At 37.8% G+C, this 24,788-nt stretch overlaps 1 protein-coding gene across 1 annotated transcript in view; it reads left to right on the forward strand.

The window, feature by feature from the left end:
• Positions 1–24,788, forward strand: part of ANKS6 (ankyrin repeat and sterile alpha motif domain containing 6) — a 37,732-nt gene that overhangs the window by 4,123 nt on the left and 8,821 nt on the right. The window contains exons 3-12 of the mRNA XM_030501151.1: positions 4,188–4,232; positions 7,413–7,617; positions 9,646–9,752; positions 11,332–11,480; positions 15,775–15,985; positions 16,572–16,621; positions 17,620–17,823; positions 19,721–19,886; positions 20,569–20,738; positions 24,136–24,322. Of these exons, the coding sequence (XP_030357011.1) occupies positions 4,188–4,232; positions 7,413–7,617; positions 9,646–9,752; positions 11,332–11,480; positions 15,775–15,985; positions 16,572–16,621; positions 17,620–17,823; positions 19,721–19,886; positions 20,569–20,738; positions 24,136–24,322 (1,494 nt within the window). The remainder of the gene's footprint in view (positions 1–4,187; positions 4,233–7,412; positions 7,618–9,645; positions 9,753–11,331; positions 11,481–15,774; positions 15,986–16,571; positions 16,622–17,619; positions 17,824–19,720; positions 19,887–20,568; positions 20,739–24,135; positions 24,323–24,788) is intronic.

Below are 24,788 nucleotides of genomic sequence, written 5' to 3' on the forward strand. Positions count from 1 at the left end.
ATTTAGAAATTAAAGGGGTTATTTTGTGTGTACATGTTTTCTTGTAATTTGTAATTAGACTCTTTTGAAAATGTTGGAGTAGGTACCCCTACCTCAGGTGAGGCAGAAGTGCCCAGCTTCCGCAGATTACCTTTGCATGACAAGATTCCTGTCCTGCAATAAAAATCATGTGAAACATTTTAAAATTTTTAGATGTTTTAAATGTGGGGTTTTTTTGGTTTTTTTCTTCTAAAACACATCATCCAGGTGCTCATTTAGGAAGAAAATTACAAAGGCCTGCTTGAAATGGCACTTAAGAATGGACATAAAACCCAGAAAAGGATGTCAAAGAATGGGTATTGCCGAATTAAAGAAAACCTAGAAGATATAAATCTAGAAAACCTGCCTTGTGAGGAGAGACTTGAGAAAGTTGAATCTGTCTAGTTTCATGAGGAGGTGGTTAAGAGATGTGATTATTAAAGTCTTCACATTAAGGATAGGAAATCAAATACTGGAGAGCCTTTCTGTATGGCAGCCAAAAAAAAAAAAGAAGTTTAAAGTTAGAAGAATTTGAATGGGAAATAAGACACTATGTTTTGTGGTGAATCTTAGACCTGGTGTGACTTAGTGTGCAATCTTTGACAGTTGCAATCAAGGTTAAATGCCTTGGTCAAATTTATCATTGGATTGTCTTTGCTGGGTGTCGCATACAAGACCTGTGACATGTAGAAAACCAGATGAGGTTAACCTGATGTTTTCTTGTACCACTCTCTATGAAACCTCCCTAAAGTCCTTTGATAGTGGATTGTGTATTCTAAGAAAACAAAGTATTAATGTGGATGAATAACAAGTTGGCATGTCCCTTACTTTTCTGTTCCTTGCAGTAGAGGGGAATACTTAATTAACTTCAGGACTTCATAAAATTTATAAGCAACCTTGTCCCTTCAGACTTAGAATCATAGAGTCATAAAATAGTTAGGGTTGGAAAGGACCTTAAGATTATGTATCTCTAACCTCCCTGCCATGGGCAGGGACACCACACACTAAACGTGTCGCCCAGGACTGTCCAACCTGGACACACATGCACTCACACAGAGATAGGCATGCACACTGCTCACATACGTACAAAACTAGATTAAAATAACATTATTTCAGTACAAATCTCAATTAAAATGGAAGTTAAGAAATGCTGCTTTTATGGTTTTTAGGTTTGCCGTGTGGTGCATTTGTTACTTGCACAGGGTGAGATGAGAACTGCTAAAGAAACATTTTGTCACTGTGTGATTAAAGAATGTGCAGTGCTCATGTAGCTTTAGCCATGAGTGTGGAAGGGTGTAAGAAATCCAGGATTTTGTAGAGAGTGGTAATACCTTATATTAGGGGACGTGAAGGCTTAGGAAGGTGTGAGCAAACCTAAGGCTACAGCATTTTTCATTCAGTCTTAAGTGGTATATCTATTATCGTACACTCAACCAGAAAGACAGAATAGCATATTGTGTGTCTTTACCAATAATTTTCCAATTTAAAAAAAAAAAAAAAAAAAAACCAAACTGTACTCATTTAACAGTTTTTTTGTATGTAATTTCTAGGATTTTTGTTTAGTAGTAGGTTTAACCTACTTGCTGTCACCTATCAGTTTAAAATGTTATGAATTTAGTTTTTAGACATATTTTACTTACTGCAGCTATATCTACCAGCTATCTTTCCAAACTAGCTTTTCTTTCTAGCTGGTTCTATAACATAATGTTATGAATATCATATGTTGGTGGTGTTAAAGTATTGTGGATTTGCTACTATTTCTTTCTCCAGAAGTTTATGTTAACAGAAATGCATTAAATCTGTTCCTGAAATCAGATAGTTTAGTTTGGACATTGTGTTGGACATCTAAGTGTCAATAAGTGATTTTGGAGATTGAGTCCTTTTCCTGTATGTGGCTGTTTGGGGGCTCTTTTCAAGGTATTTATGCTTTATGATGCAGACCAGTGTTGGGACATGATTAACAAGAAGGTTTGGAAGAGTGGCATCTGGATTTTTCAGCTATGGAGTACTTAATGAAATCTAAGGATGTGGATAGGTCTAGAAAGAACCTTTTCCGGGTGCTATCACCCATCCAGCCATGGTGGCAGAAAGCCTGTAGAGTGGGATAGTCCGCTCTAAGCTCTCTGCCACTTGTGAAAGATAGGCTTATTTAAATCTTGCCCAATTATGTCTATATTACACTGCCATGTGGACATTTTTCTTTACGTTTGCTGTCATTCCTGCAGGTCAAGCTTCCCTTGTGTTTTTAAGAAGAAAGAGAAAAATCTGACATTTGTTTCTGCTTTAGAGAAGGTGTTAACTTAGTCAGATGTTGACTCATAGGTTAAGTTGGAGCTAGGGCTCTCATACAGCTGTGCCACCAGCCAGAACTGGCTGACTGTAGATGTTTGCTCATGACCAGTCTCTGAGGAACAGACATCAGTTGGTTACAGCACAAAGAGAGAATCAGACATCTGTGGGATTCACTCGTGCAGTGCTTTATACCTTGCCCATGCATTTGGACATACAGAATCTATATGCATGCAGAGTTGGCCTGATGAGTCTAGAAAGTCTAACATAGTCACAAGACTTCAAGTATTGGAGACATCTGTTTAAGCCAGGAGAATGGACTTGCTTTAAAGCAGATGAGTAAGGGTTCCTGTAACCTTTGCTGAGGGGTAGTTTCCATCAGCAGAAGGGTAGTAACTAATTGGGGCAGAGACAGAGGTAAAAATGTTAAGCTTCCACAGAAATTTCTGCATTGGTTTTTGACCATGGCTTCCGTCTTCTGGCACTGGAGTCTTCTATATCCTGGGAATTAAAAAAGATCCTTTCTCTCATACAGAGCAGCAGCAAAAAAGGAACTTGTCTTCTGATCCATTGCCATAGATAGGGCAAATTGCCTCCCAATAGAAGGCTGTTTTCAGTAGCAAATTAAGAACTACCTGAAATGGTCTAGGTGTTGGTTGTGTTCTGCCCCTGTCCTTGCATTGGTTTACCCGAATGGCAGTCCTTCCTTCTGGCATCTCCTTGTAGTCTCCTGCTCGCTGAGGCTGTCTCTCTTCCAGGCTTTTCACATGCCAAGTATGGAGTCTGCTCCTTTCCTAAAACTAGTCTTTTGAAACCTGTTTTCCAGTGGTGAGCTCATATGCAGTTCCTTCAGTGAGCATAGTTTCTGAAACAGGAGAAAATGTAGGACCCACCATTCTCTTTCTCAGTCTTAAAATACGAGTTTCTTATGGTTTTGGGGGGCTTTCCAGCAATTACTTTTGTTCAGCATTTTCAAATTACTTCCTTTGGAGTCAAGCTATGAAAATTAACCTTTTCTTGTATTATCATAAAAATGGCAGAATTGGGCTCAGGAAATCTCTCCAACATCTTGTTTTCCTTAAAATCTTTTTACCCCACTGTTTCTGTAGTGTCAGTAACACTTTGGAAGGTGGTAGCGGATGTATTTTTCTGGCTTGTGGAAAAGTGGAAGGTGCAAAATACGTCACTATTTTTTCCTCATCTTACTTAGTGTCAGCAGTTTCAAAGCACTGTGAGGGCTTGTCAAAGGAATGGTCCTTCACTCAAAATACTAAAATTTGTAATAATTACAGTTCTTATTATGGAGATGGTGCTCTGGGAGCTGAAAGATATCTACCAATGGACAAATTGCAAGCTGTGTAGTTAAATCATCACTATTATTTTTGTGACCTTTATAAGTTAAAGTGGCAATCCTCAAGAGGAAATAAAAATGGGACAGTTTGTAAAACTCCTTTTGAGTCACCTTTCAAAATAATCCTGTACTATTTGAGTGTTTGCTGTTGTACAGAGGATTACACCAGACCACAGAACCATACCGTGGGTTTTTAATTGATACTTTAGTCTTCCAGGCAGGAACACCGAAGTTTCCAAATCGAGTTTCCTGATGGAGAATGGAAGTTGTAAGGCAAAAGCCTGTACTGGTGCTTTATTATAGTTTGTAGCTTTAGTTCTGCACAGAGAACCACACAGGTGACTCATTCTTCCCCAAAGGAATAAAAAGGTTATCAGTGCTTTCTTTGTTCTTATTAAATGTATGTCTAAACATACGTTTTATAGTATCTTTATGTAATTTTTTGAACAGTTTTTGCTATCAAAACTTTACTAGATTTTTTTTTACCTTTTTAAATGATTGTTAATAGAAATATTTATATTTATTCCAGATACTGAAAAGAGGCAACCTGATGTCTTTCATGCTTTGAAATTGGGTAAGTACTGACAGGATTCTTCCACCATGTCCAGTTCTTGTAACTTCAGAGCATGGCTGTTAACATGGGAAACCAAGACGTGCTCTGTTTTCAAATGTGACTTTGGTTTTTCCCTTGTTTTTCTTTTAATTTTAAAAATATATTTCTTTCTGTAGTTTATTTTTCTTCGCGTTCCAATATGAGAAAGTCTTTATGAACTCCTGGCTGTGCCCTTCATACCAAAATGGTGTGATGTGGTAGTTCTAGTTATTTGAAGACCATGTTACCTTTAATATGGTGGGTTTTTTTTCTTCCTCATAAACCTGAAGTATGAACACAAAAGTGCTAACTCATGCAAAAAATATGCTAGCCTCTACTCTATATGAGCATTGTAATTGCTCTTTAAAGTTGCTTCAGGAAAAGAATAAGTGTCTTGGATCTTGCCTGAGTAAGAGTGACTTTTCTGAGCACACAACTGGTTTTTGTGGCAAACAGAAAGAACCAGTGCCATACTGTTAACTTAATTATGATCCAAGCTCTGATGGATGTACCCCTAGCGGATGGCAAGCTGCTTTGTGGTTACCTATTTTCCTGGATCTTCCAACATAGGAAAGAGTGCTGAAATGAAGTGTTTGGCCTGAGGCTTGCTATGGGATGTCTTTGGCATGGGAAACAAAGCTATTCACTTTCTTCTGAGGTTCCTGATAATGTCACAGGTCAGAAAACTCTTTGCAATCTCTTTGGCAGGTTAGAGGGATTCAGTATTTGAACCTGTTCCTGCTCTTATGGTTGGTATTTTGCCATTTAGAAGTTTTCAGCTATTTGATAGAACATTTTGCCTGTTGCTGGCAGTCCTAGCTATATAGGCAGTCAGAAAGAAATAGCAATAAAATTCCTGATGGAGCTTTGTTTTTTGGTTGGGTTTTTTTTGGGGTTTTTTGTTTGTTTTGGTTTTAGTTTTTTGGTTTTTGTTTTTTTTTAATAATATTGGGAGATGTTATTCCCATGTGAGATTAAATCTTATATCCAGTGAAGTCATGAGAGGTGTCCCATGAGACATAAGGGGGGCTCTCTTCTCCAGTCAGCCTGTATTTACCTGGGACTAAGGATGCCCCAGTCAATGAGGAAACATTGGTAATACAGCCTTGCACATGCAGTGGACCTAATAATCCTTACTGGTGCTGTGCTTTCTGTGTCTGTGGCATAGAAAATCTGATCATAGCCCACTGAAAGCTGGCTCTACCTCTCTTGACTGTGGTATGTGCATATGGAATAAGTAGACTTAGAGTTGAGCATAACTACCTCATTCTGTTTTTTGGTCCATGTACCTACTCCTGACTGTAACATAATCATGAAGCCTTTGGTATGGTTCACCTTCTTGCTTTCAAGAGGGAGCGGCAACCTGGAGAGCTCTGAGTTAGCAACTTTCATAGTTTCTGATGGATTTTTAAATCTTTTTGTACTATCATTTGTAAATGAGTGGGGGTTTAGGTTTTCGGTTGGTTGTTTTTTGTTGGGTTTTTTTTTGTGAGTGAAGGAAAATACGATTTTTCCTAAACATCTGTCCAAATGGATTTCAGTGATGCATCTTTAAATCTACAGTTATCTTCCAAATTTTATTGTCACTGCATTCCTATTAAAAAGTTAGAGGTGTGTTTTAAATGGTCAAGCCTGGCCTTATTGTTCAGATCTCATCCTAGGTTTGGTACAACAGTTTAACAGTTGGTTTTCAATTAACCATCATAAGTCACCTCAGGAACTTTATGGCTTATCAGGCTACTAGAATGGGAAACAGGCAGACATAATAGTGGAGAAGAAGAGGTGATAGGTAGCAGTACCGGAAGCAATCTCTTAAGTGTCATCCCTTCGTATGTAAGCTACCAAAAAATCTCAGGTCTGTCAAATTTTAGAGTTCATCTGCCCTTTTTGTACCCCTGTGACTTCTAGTTTGAGATGTATAAATGTTGGTGCTGGGTCAGGAGGAGTCTTGGGAGGGTGCCGTATGGTCAGTGCATACTCCTTAAGGGTTTGTTGGGTTTGTTTTTTTTCTGAAATACTTGGCTATTGATGGCAGCAGTGTTAAAAACTACAACATCCTAGGCTAAGAAGTGTCCAGGCCAGAGTTCAGAGTCAATTCTGGAGTCTCTGCTGGTTCCAGGATTTCTGTTTAACAAAGTTCGTGATGCAGATCTGTGTTAAAAAAGCCACCTGCTGTCTTTTAGTAAGTTGGAACATTAAAAAAGTAGTTCTGTGCTCTTCTATCTTTCCTGTTCCACGAAATTAGCTGCGTGGTGCGGGTGGGTGTTTGTTTTAGTGAATGCATTCAAGTAACGTGCAGTTTGGGATTTTGGCTGGCTTTCCAAGGCAAAAGTTCATGCCTGTGATTGAGCTGAAGGCAGCCGATGTCATGAAGCAGTTTACTATCTGAAAGTTTTTTAAAAGGTGAGAATTCTTCTGTTTGCATGGCAGTTGATGGTTTGCTGCTTCTTGCCTCTGTTCCTATCATGGTAGATATTCAGTCGCAGAGATCTTTTTTTCTCTTAACTTCTTTCCTGATTTTGCCTGCCGTTATGTCATCAAAAAGTAGGGGAAGTGGGTGAGTTTAAGCTCTCTGCTTGAGTTAACCCTAGCTATCTCTTAAATTTTTAAAAATTGCTTGTTCCTACTTTCATTAAGGTTTAGGAAAAAAACCCACAACCTGGTTAAAATATGTTCAGTAGCATATTCTGTGTTGGAAATGGAGCAAGGATCTTCGTCCTGCTGAAGGGCAAATCATGGTGTCTCAGCATGGTCAGTTTTCCGTGCACAACACCATCTTACGACAATTTTACAGATATATTCCCTATTTGTGGCCTCACATGTGAGGTACACTTCAGTTTTTACAGCCTTAGTTTTTCATTTCAGAAAACGATTCTAGTGATGGGGTTGTACTGTAAGTACACAGGTAGGGAAAATGTGGGAAAACAATGCCTTGTGCTTATGCCACAATTTTATGTAGCCTGGGAAAATGGACTGAATAACTGGAAGACCAAAAATCCGTACAAATATTTAGCTTTAGTGTTGCAGTTGCTCTAGTGCTTTATTTTTTCTATCTTAATTCCACTAAATGTAGACTAATGTTGGCAAATCAAAATACTTTTTAATTTGGTGGCTAATCAGTTCTCTATTGCTCATGTAGATTGTTTTATCACTGTTTTGCAGGAAATTTTCAGCTGGTTAAAGAGATTGTTGATGAAGACCCAACTCAGGTCAATATTACTAATGTTGATGGCGCATCTCCATTAATAATTGCAGCTGTAACTGGGCAGCTGCCCCTCGTTCAGCTCCTTGTTGAGAAAAGTGCTGATATTGACAAACAGGATAATGTTCATGGTTGGACAGCACTTATGCAGGCCACATACCATGGGTAAGACATATGCTGTCTTTGGGTCTAGCAGTAGAAAAGTTTCATTCTTCTTACATCCCAATAGAAGAAATCTTTTTGATACTGACTCTGAAAGCAGAGGGGTTTTAAAAGACATTGAGAGACTTGTGACCTCAGTTTTCCATGACTCTTGCACTGCCCTCAGCTTTTCAGAGCAGACTTCAATGCCATTTGGATTCCAGAATGAGTGGCACATTTGGGAACTTGAAGCTTGGTCAGTAAGTGCTGGGAACATAGTGCTCCAGGCAGGCACTAGGAGCTTTAGTGCAGATTTGAGTTTCCATCCTTTGATGTTTTTTAGTCTTTTGTAAGATAGTATTGCTGCCTGCCAGGGTTATAGGCCTACATCAAGTTGTGAAACGTCAAGGCGATGACCCTTCTATGTGCCATATTTTCTAGTCTTAAAACCATTCTTATGTTCCCCTATTCAGCCTTTAGTTTTCATGGAGTTTTCAGAATTGCACCCACTGGAGAACTGATTGCCATTTTCTCTAAAGCTGCTTTATAAATGCAAGTAGGCACTTAAGAGTCAGACCCCAGAAATTGGCCTGGTACTTCATGCGTGATCTCTGTCATATACTTGACACTGTCTGAATACAGGATATTCGGTTTAGGAACTTGAACTTTTCTCCATTGCTGTAGACGAGGCCCTCAGCAAGGTGAAGATTTACTTCACTGTCTGTTAATGCTCACTTTAATTGTACAAATGCAGATATTCTGCTCCAGCTTTTATATTTAGACATCAGATCTTATTTGACTATGAAAGTGCAACAGAGGGGAAAATAGGAGTTCACGTTGTCATTGCTTTCTGAAAATTTCCTGAAGTAGTTTGTGGGACCTACGTAGGATGAGATTCTCTGCTTCCTCTCTAACAGAGTACTTGTAGTAATGATAGGCATTTCATGAGAAGTGCCTGAAAATCAGTTTTCCTGGTGCAGCCATTTTGCTCAGCAGTAGCTACCTCAGCACACAGCTGGAGTAGAAGCAGCCAGCAGAAGGTCATGCTGTCATGTCTCCTTGCTGGTACTCAGGCACTCCTCTCGTCTGTGGAAGAACAGGGTGCAGCTGAGTGCTGCATGTGTTCACATACTCCCCTTTCAGTTTCCTGGAGGGCTGTGTTACAAAAATACCCTTCCCTATTATATCAATCAGTCTTTATAGTATGAAATGAAGTAGACAAGTTGAGGTCTATTTGTCAGCTTTAGTATTAGAATTTGCAGACACCTGTTACTAGTTAAGAACATTTTTTGCTCTGTTTTGCTTATGCATCTCGGAGTTTGTTTTTATATGAGGTCAGTCTCTGCTCAAGAGGAGTTTTGTAGGCTGAATTACGGTATTGTTTTTAACTCACGAGGCAAGTCCTGCTTATTTATTCAGGTGTTTGAGAAGGGAGAGGGGCTAATGGGAACAGGATGGTGAGTTCATGCAACTAGCTTTTATGAGCTTTTGTTGGAAGGTGTTTGTGGTGATTATCATTTAGTGCTGATTGGTTTTGCATTTTGAATACCTCGAAGTAAAGTACTAATTAAGTGTTTGTAAATTATCTTAAGTCAGTTCAGCTTTTCTACATGCAATTCCTCATCTCTTCTGAATATGAAGTTGTGTTCAAGTATTAGTGATGGTGTATGATGACTCCTGGACTGAACTTTGTCTTTTCATCTGCTTTTTTGCTGTAGGCGTTAATGACCTTTCATTGGGAAGGTGTTTGGCAACAAATTCCAGAGTCAGTTCTGAAATGTCAGCTTAAAAAACCCACTATTCAAATTAGGGTTTTTAGGCTGACTTTCTGCATGTTGATTAGTATAATTCAGAGTGAGTAAACAGTGGTTGATAAAGAAATCATGGGAGATTGAAGAGCTCGTGAACATATTTTAGACTTAGTTAGCTATAGAAAAGGTAAAACTGATCTCTAATTGAGGAGCAATGACATAAAATGATGAAAATGAAGTTTTAGGGTTTTGTTTTGTCCTGGTTTTGACATGAGCAATGCCTTTTTTTCTTCCCTTAAAGAAACAAAAATGTTGTCAAGTATTTGTTAAATCAAGGAGCTGATGTCAATCTTCGTGCCAAAAATGGATACACAGCATTTGACCTGATAATGCTCCTGAATGATCCAGGTATGTTACTTCAAAGAGCACTGAGACAACATAGAGCATAAACAGATAAACATCCCTTCCACTCTAGAATATACATGAAAGTTGCTAGGAGTATCCTCTGAGGACTGGGCTGGACTGGACCAAGAAAGGATACTGCCTGAAAATGATGGGTTTGAATTAATGGGTTAGATGAGCGTACACGTTTATGGGTTTCATGCATTCCTCTTGCCATTGCTTTTGAAGATGCTTCAAAATGTGGTGTTTGTGTCACCAGAACCAATTTAGTGGCATTTGACTGAAGTGGCCCAGGTATTCTGTAGTTTTAGTGCATTTAGCACACAGTTCATTAGCACAGAGCTATGAACTGGAGCTAGAAATTTCAACTCGGTAAACAGCAGTAAAGGGATACAACAAAGAGAGTGCAATCAGAACAAAACTAGTGAACTCCTGGCTGAACCTCCCACTAGCTCTGTAAAGGCTGAGAATAAATCACACTTCAGGGTTCAGGTCGTTTTTATGGGAGTGCTTTGGAAAAAGGCAGCATGTCTTGGGAAAACTTCAATGAAACTCATTTATTTTTTGTTGTAGTTTGTTTAGCCTAAATAATTTGTTTAGCCTATGTAATTTGTTATTGTTAACCTTGCCTGGTACCTGAATTGCTTTATCTGAAGCCAAAACCCACTGCTGTCAATGGAATTAATGTTTGTTTCATCTCTATTTACTCATTATAGTGGTTTTGGTTACTAGCATAGTTACTTTTACTAGATACCTTTTCTTTGTCAAAATTACTAATAGTATGAAATTTTAGAAAATAAATACAGTGAATTATTTTATAATTTCTTATATGACAGTGTCTTGTTACCTGTGAATATATATCTATAGGTCAGTTCTATCTGCCTTTCTGAAAGTGTTGCCTGACTTACATGGTCTAGTGTGAGGTGTCCCTGCCCATGGCAGGGGGTCGGAACTAGATGATCTTAAGGTCCTTTCCAACCCTAACTATTCTATGATTCTGTATAAAATACAGATTTACAGAATATTTTTTTGCTTTCCTGTCCTCATCTCATGCTCATTCTTTTTTCTTCCTCTTCCTTTTTTGTGTTCTTTTTTGTCCACCTTTTCTCGTGCCATGTCTTTTCAGTCCCTTCATTGTCCAGGCTGAACATCTCCTTTCTCTTTGGGATTTAATTTCAAGCTTCTTTTCTGCAACCTACGCTTGAAGAAAGAATATTTGTTTTTCTCTACTCTCTCCTGTGTCAGGTGAGAAAAGGGACCGTCACAATATCATTCTTAACTTCTAAGAAGTGTGAGAGGAGGCAGTTCACTTGGTTACACATGACTGATTCTGACTGAATAGCATGCTAATTTATATTTGTAAATACCTTTAGAGAGGTGATATTAAGACTGCAGCCCACTGTGTGGGGAGAAGGTATGGGAAATGTAGCTTGAGAAAGAAGGCTTTGGGGATTCAGCTGCTTTGTGTTTGAGAGGCAGATCAATTGCAAATTATATGGGAATTTATAGGGAAAGTGACAGTGTGTCAGTCATAAGTTGGGAAAGCAAAACTGACTAAACATTATCTTAATTTGTTTTGTTTTAGACACAGAGCTTGTACGGTTACTGGCATCAGCGTGCATGCAAGTAGGCAAAGACAAGAATAAACTGAACAACAGATCATCTTTGCCTTGTTCCAGAAGTAGGCAGTCCTTAAATGTCCCAATATTGCCAGATGACAAAGGAGGTCTAAAGGTAAATATATTCATTCTTAATAAATAACCAATGCATTGTTTCCTGTCATGTATGAAGCAGAGAAAGTAATTTCTAAGAAGTATTTTGGATCTAATATGTAACTGTTTTTTTCTGGGAGGTGTGTGTTCTGAATTCCTTGTTGACAACACTTTCTGGGAACAGGTTTCCCAAGGAAGTGGTAAATGCTCCATCCCTGGCAGTGTTCAAGGTCAGGTTGGGCAGAGCCTTGGGCAACATGGTCTAGGATAAGGTGTCCCTGCCCATGGCAGGGGGTTGGAACTTGATGATCTTAAGGTCCTTTCCAACCCAAACAATTCTGTGATTCTATGATCAAACTCACCTCTCTCTGGACCAGCATGTGAAGAGAACGCTGCAGTGAGGGACCTCTCCTGGGTCCTCCCTGCTTCTGTGTGGACAACTGCTCTGTGCTGAGCCAGGACTGTAAACCAGAGATGGTTAGGGTGACTCAGCCAGTACATAAATTTTTCTCTCCAGATCAGTACAAATGACGGAATATGTGGTTTGCAGAATCATGGAAATGTAAAAATGAGAGGGAGCTTGAGAGACTCACCTGCCTTTACGCAGGGAGACAGAATCAACATGCCAAGAACATCCTTGATGGAAGTTTCTGTTCTCTCTTCCTTCTCTGTGGTAAAGAAGATCCCTTGGTCCCATGATCTTCGCCAGTACCCACTTCCACTGCTTGTTGTTTCCTGTGGTCAGATTTTTTTCCCCTGATCTAATCTATATGTCTCTTGCTGCTTATTAAGTTGATTGATTCTTTTTCAGTGGCCACCTTTGATTTTGTAGGAACTATATAAATACTTAAAGAATTATCATAGTCTCTTCAATCTTTTTTTTTTTCTCCAGACTAAACCAAAATAATTCAAATTTCCTTGTTTGCAGGTTATTTTCCCTGAGTTTCCTACTATTTCTTACTCATCTTATCTGTCAAGGTGAGGGAGCTCAAATGAGTCTTGGGATTCCAACTAGGGTCTCAGTGTAACATAGCAGCGTACATATACTACTTGCATAGTTGTGAATTTTATACAGTTATCAGTAAAATTCACCTTTTTTGTAGCAGTGAGACACTGTATCTATACTTAGTTTGTGATATGTTACAATTGTGTCTTTTATTCTTCACTACAGCTGCTTTGCTGCTTACTTCCTTTTCTGTATTTGTACACTTGATTTCTTTTTCTTAAATGTCAGCTTGACCCCGACTGAATAATGTCAATTTGTTAGTACTTAAAATTAGAGTATCTAAGGTGCTTACAAAACTGTCCAGATAGAGGTCTTCCACAAAGTCTGTCCTCCCAGTTTGAAGTCAGATTCTTGTTAATTTGTCTCTTAATATGTTAGGGGTTTTTTGGCTATGGTGCTTTCCCTATATTAATTTTACTTGAACCATGTTTTCCTCAGTTGTTTGGATGTTACATGAAATAGCAATAAAAACTTTATTGAAGTCAAGCTATGTTACAGCTTTTCCTCCCTTCTGCCTGCTTGACCAGTTACTCTGTCAGAGAGAGATTGATTTGGTGCGATTTGTTCCTAACAAACCAATGCCAGCAGTCTCTTATAAGCTGTGATGACGTATTAAGTTTCTTTAGTTATGTCCTTTCAAGTCAAGCCTTTTGATCAGTAAATCTTCAGGTTTTCCCCTTTTGGAGATAAGGGTGATTATGTATTTGCCTTTTGCCTGATTTCTTTAACTTCTGCCATCATCATAACTTATTTTGAAGATAATCAATATTTGCTCTGAGATTGTATTGTCTATAATTACTCTAAGGTAATTTTAATCAGTCTTGTCAGGTTTTAATCTGTGTAAGCTGTTTTGAATATTCTCACTCTGTTGTCAAATCCATATATATTCCTACCTTCCTCCTGTTAATGGTATTCATACAGAAATATCTGATCACAAGTAAGCTGCTTTTGAAGTTATAAAAACCCCTCTCTTTTCTGTGTCTCCTGTTTGATCACTTTTGTCATTAACTAGTAGACTTCTGTTGTGTACTGCTTCTGTTTGCAATTTATGCATAATACAGGACCTTGCTCTTTTGCCTACTGATTCTGTAGTGGATAACCAGGATCTTACTCTTTACCTCTTTCACAATGGAACTGTTAATGGCTTTGTTTCTCACCATTTTCTGGACTTAAAAACAAAGTTGTATCTTTTCCATGTGCAAAAATTTTGTTTATTTTCTTTTCCCTCCTGTGCTTCTTCAGTAAGCTATATTGTCAATGTCAGTATTAGAGCAGTGTGAATTACCACGTTCAGTTTCTGGTTTAGATTAAAGTTGTTTGGGGGCAGAGATTTCCAGTTCTTCCCCTTAGTCTTTCATTCCTAACATTGTTACAAATATTTAAGGTATTTCTCAAGTGGCAACACCATTTTTCTGTTCTTTGATACTATTGCCTTCTCCCACTGCTACTAGATTTCAGCCTTTTGACAGACAATATTTTTACCCACAGATGCATTTTTGTTACTTGGCTGCTTCAGTCTAGTTTAAAGCCCTTTATTGCAGTTTCTGTCTGTGTGATGTGGTAGCTTATATGGGGAGGCCACAACTTTCTGCAGTAGCAAACTGGAAACTCCAGAGCTCAGACCACCATACTCTGGACACCAGAGTATAACATGAACCTCTCCATTATAATTCATTTTTTGCCACAGAGCAGTATTGTTTTTATATGGTAACATAGTGGCTGTACTTACTCCATTTTGGGTTAGTCTGTGGTGTGAGCGTATGTTAATGAAGCAGAAGCACTGTGAAGAAGACTAACAAAGATAACAGGAACTTAGAAGTGATCTTTGTTACAGAAGCAGGCTAGCTTCAGGGAACAAAAACAAACCATGTTGTGCAAGCGATCTCTTTCGTAAGCTCATTGTACTCTCTATTAAAACTAGATGGATTTTTTTTGTCCTTTCAGTTCTTTTGGAAGGTGAATAAAAGCTGAATGGTGTGGGTTTTGTTGCTTTCTTGGAACTATTTGTGTCTTTTGCCTTTTTCCATCAGTTCTTTGTTGTTGAAAGTAATGTAAATCTTTTAGTTATGGCTCCAAAGAGATACAAAGGTCTGAGGAGTTTATCCATTACTAATGTTCCATGCAGAGTTAAATCTTTTTAATGATCATCTGCTGGAAGGATTGATTTGCAGTGAATAAGTTTACAGTTTATATTGCTTCTGCTGTAAGACAGTTGGGAAGACATATTAGTAAGCAGTTGAAAAATGGTAAATGCCAGGGAGAGAGGGCAATATGTATGTTGAGAAAGAATGGCCAAGAATAAAAAGTAAACCAGGAGTGTGTATTGTCTGGATTGGATATCCTATAAAGCTGCCTTGAAGAAGTATCATCACTTTTACACAACTTTTTTTTTTTTTTTAACAAAGAGTTCTGGGAAGGGAAGAAGCAGCTTTATAAAGAAGATATTTATAATCTGATTGATTTATCTACAAGCCACATAATCTTTAATACAGATTGCATAGGTCTTCTTAATATAGCCTATAGATCTCATATATTCTACAGAAATGTCCTGCTAAATATTTGGAGCATCTTGCACTGTCTGCTTATAAGAATGTATAGCTCTGTGAATACTTTGATAAATTTTCTTTTGAGAAAAGATGATCCTTTTGTGTAACAGTTTTCACATACGTGATACCTGTATGGTTGCAGGTTGTAGGTGCAGTAAGTGCTCATCGCAGCTGATACTTACTTGCCTTGCTCCTTTTCAGTTTACAGCGTTTCCAGTCTGGCAGAGTTTAAGTTGTCTGTATAGCAGCACTGTATGGACTGTGGATCTGTAGTTTATCAGAACTTTTCCAGTTTGCCACTGATTTTGAAAATTTTAAGGAGAAGCTTCATGCAGATCAGATAAGCTTCTATGCACACCTCTGAAAAGCAGAAAATACACGTGCCAGTTCCTTGATGCCAGGGAGTGTGTAAGAATATATGGTGAAATTGGATGATAATGGGAAGATTAAATATTTGCAATGTAGCTGTAAAGATTTCGTACTCAAATTCTCCTAAAATTTTTATTTACCTTGTCTTTTCAGATAGCGTGGAAAAACATTGTAAGGCATTTACCAGACAAAAAATTAAGAAAAAACATTAATATTGCACATAGAAAGTATGATGAAGGATTCTTTGCAAACCACTTTAACATTGCTTTTGTAGTTCATAGCAAAAATGCCTTGACAGATTTATCACTGCTGTAAAGATTACTTAACTGTGCATTTCTTTTACTCTTTTTTGCTTTTAGTTGGAACTAAATTGTTGTGTCTTCTTATCACTCTAGTCCTGGTGGAGCAGGATGTCCAATCGATTCCGCAAGCTGAAGTTGACTCAGACATTGCGCCATGGATTTCCTTCCAATCAGTTTGTGCCTTTTCCTGATGAGCCTGAACCATCATTAAATTCCACCATAAAAGCAGTTTCACAGAGTGACACAGACAGCTCTGGAAACCTTGATGCTGCTGCAGCTCGGATCACAAATAACAAAGCTAGTGGTAAAGCCAGAATTGTCTTGTGAGAAGCAAGCTCTCATGGGCTAGCTAAGATGATACTATTTCTAATTTATTGATTTTGTTTTTATTTAGCTTAATATAACTGAAAAGACGTGTAATATATCTGTAGTATATAGAGAGATGTTTGTACTCCTGATTGTTGATCATGCTAAATGCTGAGCTTAGCATCATTTAAGCAGGCAAATGCTAATATAACCATGTTACTGTTCTGTAGCAAGCACTATTAAATTGGACAGTTGTTCAAAATCTGTTAGTATCTTTGATAAACTAATTTATGTAGTGAAAACCAATTTATTTAAATAAATAATTCTCAGAAGAAAGAAAGATTGGAAAAGCCAAAATTATAAAGCACATCTACTGAAATTGTAGACTTCTCCATGCAAAACCCCCACAGATTGTGATAGGAAATAAGACTATTGGCTTAACTTTAATTTAGGTACATGACAGTGTCACTGGAAATCTTGTTTTCCTGAGGGTAAAGCTGTTGAATGTTTGAAAACAATAAGTTATCCTTGAGAACAAAAGTAAGAGCATGTAAACAATAAAACATCATTTATGTATTTTTCAGGTGTAAACACTGCAAAAGGAGGAAAGGATGATGAATTATTGACTACGATGGTATGTCGCAGTGTTCTTGGGTGTTCAGCTCAATTTAGAAGGTCATGCAGCTCCCATCATTTTATTTTTTTGTTTTTAATCTCATATCCAAATCACCATAAGAAAGAGAGCTGTCATTTGTTTATAGTCACTAGGCAGGAGCTGACAGGCTGTGATACATCAGTAGTTCTTAGACTAGGAAGTGCTACAAGAAGTATGGTATGGAAGCTGTTCACAAATACTGACTTATTTAAAAAGTTACCCATACGTTTGTATGATCAGCAATGAATTAGTAAAATAGGTGGAACATCTGATTAGTTGCTGACATGCAGTATATTGTGAGGAAAGCATGGATGGAACATGATAGCAGTGTAAAAGTGAGAAATCATTAGTAGAAGCAACCATGAAATATTTAGAGATGTTTATTTGTATTATTCTATTTCTTCTTCTGTTATGCTGTAGCTTTAAATTCCCCCATGGCTTAGTCCCTGGAGATGTTACTAAATTTGGCTAGTTATCCTTTACGTTCTTTTTTAAGAAGATTGAGCAACTTTTGGTGTGACTGACAGAACTCCAGGGAGCCAGATCACTTGTTTATTTCTCTTTCTGGAGAACACATACAGCAGGAACAGGCAGCTATTCACTCTTTCCAGGTGTCCTGTCTGGGAATAGAGGGGACCACATTGTTATTTATTTGGAAATTAATTGTTAACATTCCTGTTAAAATCAGTTTGAAGCAAGATTCAGCCCAGTGAAGGAATAGACGGTTTCTGCCGCTTAATGAGCATACTTATGAGTGCTTAATGGGCATACTTATGGGTGCTGGAATTGGATTCTGTTATGTGTTATACATCTTTACGAATACCACTTTTGTGTCTGCTTTCCATTTTACTTTGTTTAAAAATGCATCTCCATCTTTTTATTTAAGCTACAATTTTGAAGCTACATCATAAGCTCCCAGTAATCTTTCTTAAGAGGAGGCTCTTTTTGTTTTCCCTTTCTTTGTGTCCCTCTCTCAGTTGAGAAGTAGTGCTCCTTTTACCAGGCTGCCCAGCGATAAACTGAAAGCAGTGATACCACCTTTCTTACCACCCTCAAGTTTTGAGCTTTGGAATTCTGACCGAACACGGCTCAGCAAAGATGGTAAAGCTGAACAGATGAGAACCGCCTGGCCACAGAGAGCGATCAAGCATGATTTTAACAGCAGTGGGAACTCTGATATAGTAAGCAAACAAAATATGTACAAACATACTGTGTTATGTCCGAGCCATGCTGACTAGTGAGCCACACTGTGTTTCTGATTAGAAATTACTTTAAACCTGCTGCCTGAGTAATGCCTTGTCCTTTTAAGTTCTGCTGTTTAGGAAGAATACACATCTCTGGGGAAGGAAAATAAATGGAACAAAAGTGTTGCATGAAATGAAATTACTTGTTTGCTGTTAACCAGATTAAAGTCGAGCCTTAACGCAAACTGCTAAAGTGGCTGCTGGTTCCACCTCTGTATTTTAGTTGCCAAAGTAGGTACAGTCATTGGAGTATGATGGAAACTGCTCTGATTTGGGAAAAGACTAGGGACAGAAGAAAACAATAAAGTTTCTCATTTTTTAGCAACTGGGGGAGAGAAGAAATACCAGTGAGGCACAAATACACAGACATTGCATTCTGAAAGCTTAATAATAGATAAAATTGTAGCAATTAGTGATCAAGTGGGCTTGAAGGCATACTGCCTTAAAGCTTAAGTACTGTAAAAAAGGAAAAGGTCTGAATAAATCCTACTTTTTGTAGAAGGGGCTTGTCTGATTCTTCAGTGTTTTTAGTGAAAACACAAAACAAAAAGAAAATAGCTTGTTTATCTTGAGACAGGAAGCAAAACAAACTCGACCACCTTCACTTTCATAATTAGTAGAAGGGAAAGGAGAAGTGCTTTCTCCCCTGAATTTAGACTCTAATAGTCAAGTGTAGAGAAGAATTTATTTTACTAGCCCAGAACTGTAGTTCATGTCAGTTCTAAAAATGGGACAATGAAAACATTTTAGGAGGATTTTTTCTGTCTTCCCTTTTTGAGTGAAAGTTAGCTTAATACCAGTTGAGGTGATTTAGGTGTGGAATAAGGTGGAGTATTAGAAGGAAAGTGACAGATCACAGGAAGGTAAGTGTTCATCATCCTGTAAAAGGTGATTGTAATAACTTAAGTACATAATTGGCACCTGTTTATAAGGTGAGGGAAGGAGAGAAACTTCGTAAATCAGAGTTGGAAGAAGTAATTTGACCAACAGGGTAAGAAACATGAAAAAACCAAGTTGCAGGAGCCATATGTCAGATGGTTGGCAGTGGCCAGTGTCTAAAATCAAAGGAATTGGAGAATGTGGATGTGGCAAAGGATTTGGCTAGTGCCTCAGTTAACAATAATCGATAAAATGGTGCAGGGATGTGAAAATGTGACTGGAGGAGAGAAAGTTCATGTTGCTTGTTGCAACTTAGTAAGAAACAAGGATATGAACAATGAGAAGTGGGTGGTAGCTGTTTTGTAAGATGGGAGAGCCAAAACCAGGATTCTGCAGGAAAGAAGTTTCACATATGACAATTCCCCCCGCCCCCCGCAGTACTGTGTATATTGTGTCTATCAGGTACACTGTATGTAGTCATTTTATATTGGCCAAAGGTTAAGGGGAATTAATGCCTTTACTATGTTGAATATATATATTCAGAGGGTAAACTTAGATTAGATATTAGGAAAAATTATTTACTGTGAGGGTACTGAGACACTAGAACAGGTTGCCCAGATGAGCTGTGGCTGCTCCATCCCTGAAGTGTTGAAGGGTTGGACGGGGGTTTGAGCAACCTGGTCTAGTGGGAGGTGTCCCTGTCCATGGCAGGGGGGTTGGAATCAGACGATCTTTAAGGTCCCTTCCAACCTAAACCATTCTATGATTCTGTGGTTCTGTGATTTTATAACTGTATATTCAGTGTATTTTTATATGTAAAATAAGACTGTTTCTGATATCCCTGTTGTTCTTCAGTGGAAGTTTCAGAACTTAGGATAAATAAAAAAGAAGTTGAAGTTTGATCTTTGTTTTGCTCAATCAAGAAAGATGAAAATTATTTTTCTTTGTTTTCCAGACATCTGTTAGCAAAGGTACTAGACCAGTCAAATTACCAACATTTGCAAGAAGACCTGCATCTCCTTCAAATTCTAACAACTTCAACCATTCTCCCCATTCTTCTGGTGGATCCAACAACATTGCAGGAATTAACAGGCATGGAGGAGAACTGCAAAACAGATCAGGTACCATTTTTAATAAGAAAGTTGTCTGTATCTGGTCCAGCTAAAAAACTACTGTTTGTGATGATGAGGGCTCCTACTGCCAAGTAAACAAAACTTCTGTAAGTTTTTTTGGATTGGACTTTGTACACCTACCTAAGGGAAAAAAAGCCTCACATCCATTGCAGAAGTCTCGTAGGTTAGCCCCTATCTCAAAAAAAGTATTTTGATTTTATTGAGTCCACCCAGGACGGATGAGGTGGATGGTGGATCATTGCAACATACATTTCATAGAGCTGTCTCTTACCCATGTTGCTTGCTTTTTGTTGGAAAAAAAAAACAACCAACCAAACCCAGTTTTTAATTAAAATCAAAGCTGCAAGCATTGTATCTGGCAGCTGTGAAGACAACATGGTGAAGCAGCTCGTGAAACGTGTATCCGAGAGTGTGAAAGTCAGCTTTGTGTGTGTATATAGACAAGGCTGGCTTCTCTCTTCTCCTGTGACTGATTTTTGTTCTCTTTCCTGAAAGCTGCTGAACAGGTCTAAACCTTACAATTCTCTCTCTCTTATTTCATCCAGTCAGTTTTTAAAAGGAAGCGAGTAGTTGAGAGAAGTGAATTGAGAATTCACAAACATTTTAAAACTATGGTTTCCTTGACTCTGTTTTTATTTGTGGTTTTTTGTTGTTTATTTTTTTTATTCAGGTGGCAATGCAGATAATGTTTTGTCTCAGATTGCAGCCCAAAGAAGAAAAGCAGCAGGCTTACCTGAACAGAAACCCAACCAACAGAATAGTCCAGTCCAGACAACTCCTTCATCCACTCTGCCTGATTTGCAGTGTGCTCAAATTGTTGGCAATGGACATGTTGTAAAGGTACAGAAAAATGTAAATTTTTGTGCTTCCAAATTGGCTCATTTTAATACGTCATGCCTCAGTCATAGATGGTTGATAAATGTAACTGCAAGACCTCACACAGCCTGAAATGGATGAACACCTGTTACGCAACTTTTCAGCTCCACAAACCTTCCTTTTAATTACAAGTCTACAAAAGATCAGACCTAATAATAAAACATGATTTTGCTTTATTATTAATCTCACTCTCTTTAAAAAAAAAAACAAACCAGCAAATGTAAAACTTTGGGTAGATAGATCCTAACTGTTATTTTGATTTCCCATTATTTCTTTCTATGGTCCTGATTGAGTCCTGTATTTAATATTTGTTATTCCTGGGCTTTACTTTGCAGTGGTATAGTTTCCCTCCAAAGGCACAACCTGAGTGCCCAGCCCACTCAGATAATTTGTACCAGGATCTGCCAACCACAACAGTATGTGTGTATCCAGTCTGCTCCAGCAGGTGTTATTTTTAAACAGCATGGATGTTAAGTTGTCATCATGGTCAGGTTTTGCTCCTGAGTACAACCTGTATTATCTGTGCTGACTTGCCTATGAATTTCCTGGAATAGCATTATGCTCATGACCTGCCCATTTTAGTGCATGTTCTTTGCAGTTAACAACTGCTTTGTACAAAATTTTTAAGGATTAAGATTTTAAATCTTTAAAATTTGCAGAGACACAAAAAGCAACATCATCAGGGAAGATGTGATACACTGTTGTGAAATGTATGAGTTTATTCACACAGGGTAGCAGTACATTTCAGAGAGCAAGAGAAAGAAAGAACATAATTGGGGGTTTTACTTCTAACGTCTGGTATTCTGACAGTGTCAGAATACATGACCAAGAGCAAAATTTCTCAGCTTTTTGATTGTGTAATCTCCAAACAGCTTGTTTTGCTTTGTTTTGTTTTCTTTGCATCCTTTAATGAGATTCTTCTTGAAGTTTTGCCCGAAGAAATAAAAAAGGCCAGAGTATAAAATTACTACGTGCTGTCTCTTTCTGTGATGTCTTTATGACAACAGTAAGCAATATGTATATTTAATCATTAAATATCAATGATAAATTAAGTTACAAACTTGTCCAGTGATTAAATTGAAATTTCTGGAAGACAAAAATCAGAAAAAGTGTGCAATTACCAATGCCAAAACAGTTTCCATGAATAGTCATTTTGTCTCTAATCTATCGGTCCTGATTCTGAAGGGACTAATGGTTGCTTTTCAAAGATGAGATGGGGAGCTAAAATTTATTACTTTGCCCAAAAGCTAGGGATTCATACTGATACTTTGGCACATGATAATCTTTCCTCCCTTTCTATCTCACATAGCTGCTTCTGGGGCTATAAATGGTCTGTCTCTTTCTTTCCTGTAGACAAAACCACTTTATTATCCTTTTCCCTCATTTAAGTCTCCTCTACTGAACAGTTACCAAATGCTTTTTCTTTCAGAGGTGGTCTGACCAATGTATTTCTAATTAAGTTCTCAGCAGTTCCTCTCAGCTTATTTTTATCTTGGAAATAATTTCAGAAGAGCTGCTTGTGTGTCCCCCTCAGTCTTACTTTTCTCCAGTTACATTAGCTGGTGTATTAAGAGATGATACCTGTGCCACTGAGCTTTGGACTGCAGCTGTTGGGGCCTGTTGTTACTGCCACTAAGAAGTTTCACTATTATTCCCACTCATAGTGGAAGACATTAGGGGATAAAGAATAGTAATGAGGTGCAGTGCCCTCGAGATACAGATCATCTTCTGGGAAGTGAGTTCATCGTACTGCTGAAAAGATTTTTAAATAAAAATTATGCCAGTATGTTGGAAAGGCAACTGCTCTTTCCGTGCTCTTTCTTAGATATCTAGCTGAATTTCAGTCTATCCACCAATAACAAAACATGTAATTAGTGTATCACATCTGAGGTGGTATTTGAGACTCAGTGGCTGTTGGGAGTACAGAATCATGCATGAATCTACTCTGGTTGCAAAAGCTTAAACAGACTACTTTTGTAATCAACAGTATAAATGCTGAAAATTTAATATCTGTTGTAGAAGTGCTTGTGTCCTCTCATTAGGGTCTTGCTGTCTGAACTTGGAAATAGCTGATCTAAAAATGCAGCAATATTTACACTAATCAATTCTGCAGAAGTTACCTGTGAGGGATGGGATTGTACAAGCCTTAAAGAAAGGAAAACTGAATAAGAGTTCACAGGGTGATATAGTTTAAATAAGTACAGACAGTGCACTTAAGAGGGAAGACCGTTCTCAATCACAAATGGCCAATAAGAGAATACAGGGATATTTGGGGCAAAAAATTGGAATGAGTTCACAGTGCTCTTCAGAGACCTCTCAAATTTGTATCATGCTACATTGCTTCTAGTCAATTTAATGTAGAGCTAAGGAGGTAGTACATTCTGGCATAGGATAGAGTAATGGAAGCATGTTACCACTCAAATCAGTTTCATTTTTTAATATGCATCTTTTATCTAGAAAAGTTCCATTTATGCTATAGCACAGAAGCAAAATTGTACAGAGGCAGGAACCATTCTCCCTTCTTGCCTTGTTACCCAGCTCAACTTTTTCTTACGTTTTTCTTGTAAGAGCCTGACTGACCAAAGGTACTTTAAGTTAAACTCTTAATTTAGGAATCGAGGAGAAAATCACCTAACACTTCTTTTTATGTCATATAATGCCAACATCGAAATTTGTGAAGTAATACATAGATTGAGGAATTTAGGGGATGCAGGACATTAACTTGTTTTGGAGAAGACTGATATAGAAACATACGTATATTCTTATTCCTCACTTTAAGTCATGTATTTTCTGTGTCTTCAAATGTATTAAATGTTTGCAGAATATTTAATAAATTTGAATCATTTGACTCATGTCAAGTTTAAGGTTTGACTGGAAACTTTCATTCCAATGCAGCAAGGGGTTTAAGTGCACTGAGTAATTTATGCTTGCTACATATTGCTGGTTAATCCAGCATGAAGTGCTACTTTAAATTAGCATCTGATGTACATTAAAAAGCTTTAATTGAGGCTTTATTTATTTAATTATATCTCTGAAAGAAAAAGACCTGTTTTCAGAGTCAAAGTAATTTCAGCTCTTATAAAAAAAAAAAGTGTTTGTATATAGTATTGCTTTATAAAAAAAATCATTTTCTTATTCCAGAATTACAGCCTTAATAAATTTACTTTTCTTGATGAATTTGAGGGGACAGACTCACCTAGGATAAATCAGTATTGCTCCAATTATTTCAATATGTATCAAGCAGAAACTTCTGATTGTGACTACACGCTCTGTAGATACTATGTGAAATTTAAATAATATTGAAGCATATATAACATTTTTTTTTTTTCCCCAACTGAAATGATTGTATCATTAACTACAGCAAAAACTGGAGATGAACAAAAGACCTCCATCTGGGACTTCATCTACATCTAAAAGCACATCACCAACTCTCACACCTTCCCCGTCACCCTCCCCGTCTCCTAAGGTTCACAACGCAGAGTCCTCTCTCTCTTCTCACAGGCAGGCCAAGAGCAACGGTTCCAGCAGTGGTACTATTACAGATGATGGTGAGTCAGCCACTGTAATGATAGGAGATTCATTCGTCAAGAGCACAGTGTTTAAAGCTGTAACTGTACTGGATTAGTGTGTATCTGCATGTGAGTGAGAACTTTTTCCTTTCTAATAAAAATACATTGGTGTTTCTTACTGCAAGATTGGCATTCCTGCAGTAACTGGCTATTTTGCCCCATTTAGAGGGAGATTAGTACCATTCCAGAGCTAGCATAGAGCATGTAGGCAGGCCACTCGTATGCGGCCTCCTCTCTTCCCTCCTTTCTGGATTAAATCCTGTTTTACACTCTTTGCTGATGGTAGAAAATGCACTTTATCCACATTCAAAATGTTTCTGTTTTTTGGTTAGTTTGTTGGTTTTTGTTTTGTTTTGTGTTGTTTTGTTTTAATACGTGTGGTGAAGCACATCACTACAGACATACAGTTTTAATTCATAGCAAGCCTTAGCTACATGCAAATGAT

Source organism: Strigops habroptila, chromosome 1 (assembly GCF_004027225.2).
Source record: "Strigops habroptila isolate Jane chromosome 1, bStrHab1.2.pri, whole genome shotgun sequence".
NCBI lineage: Eukaryota > Metazoa > Chordata > Aves > Psittaciformes > Psittacidae > Strigops > Strigops habroptila.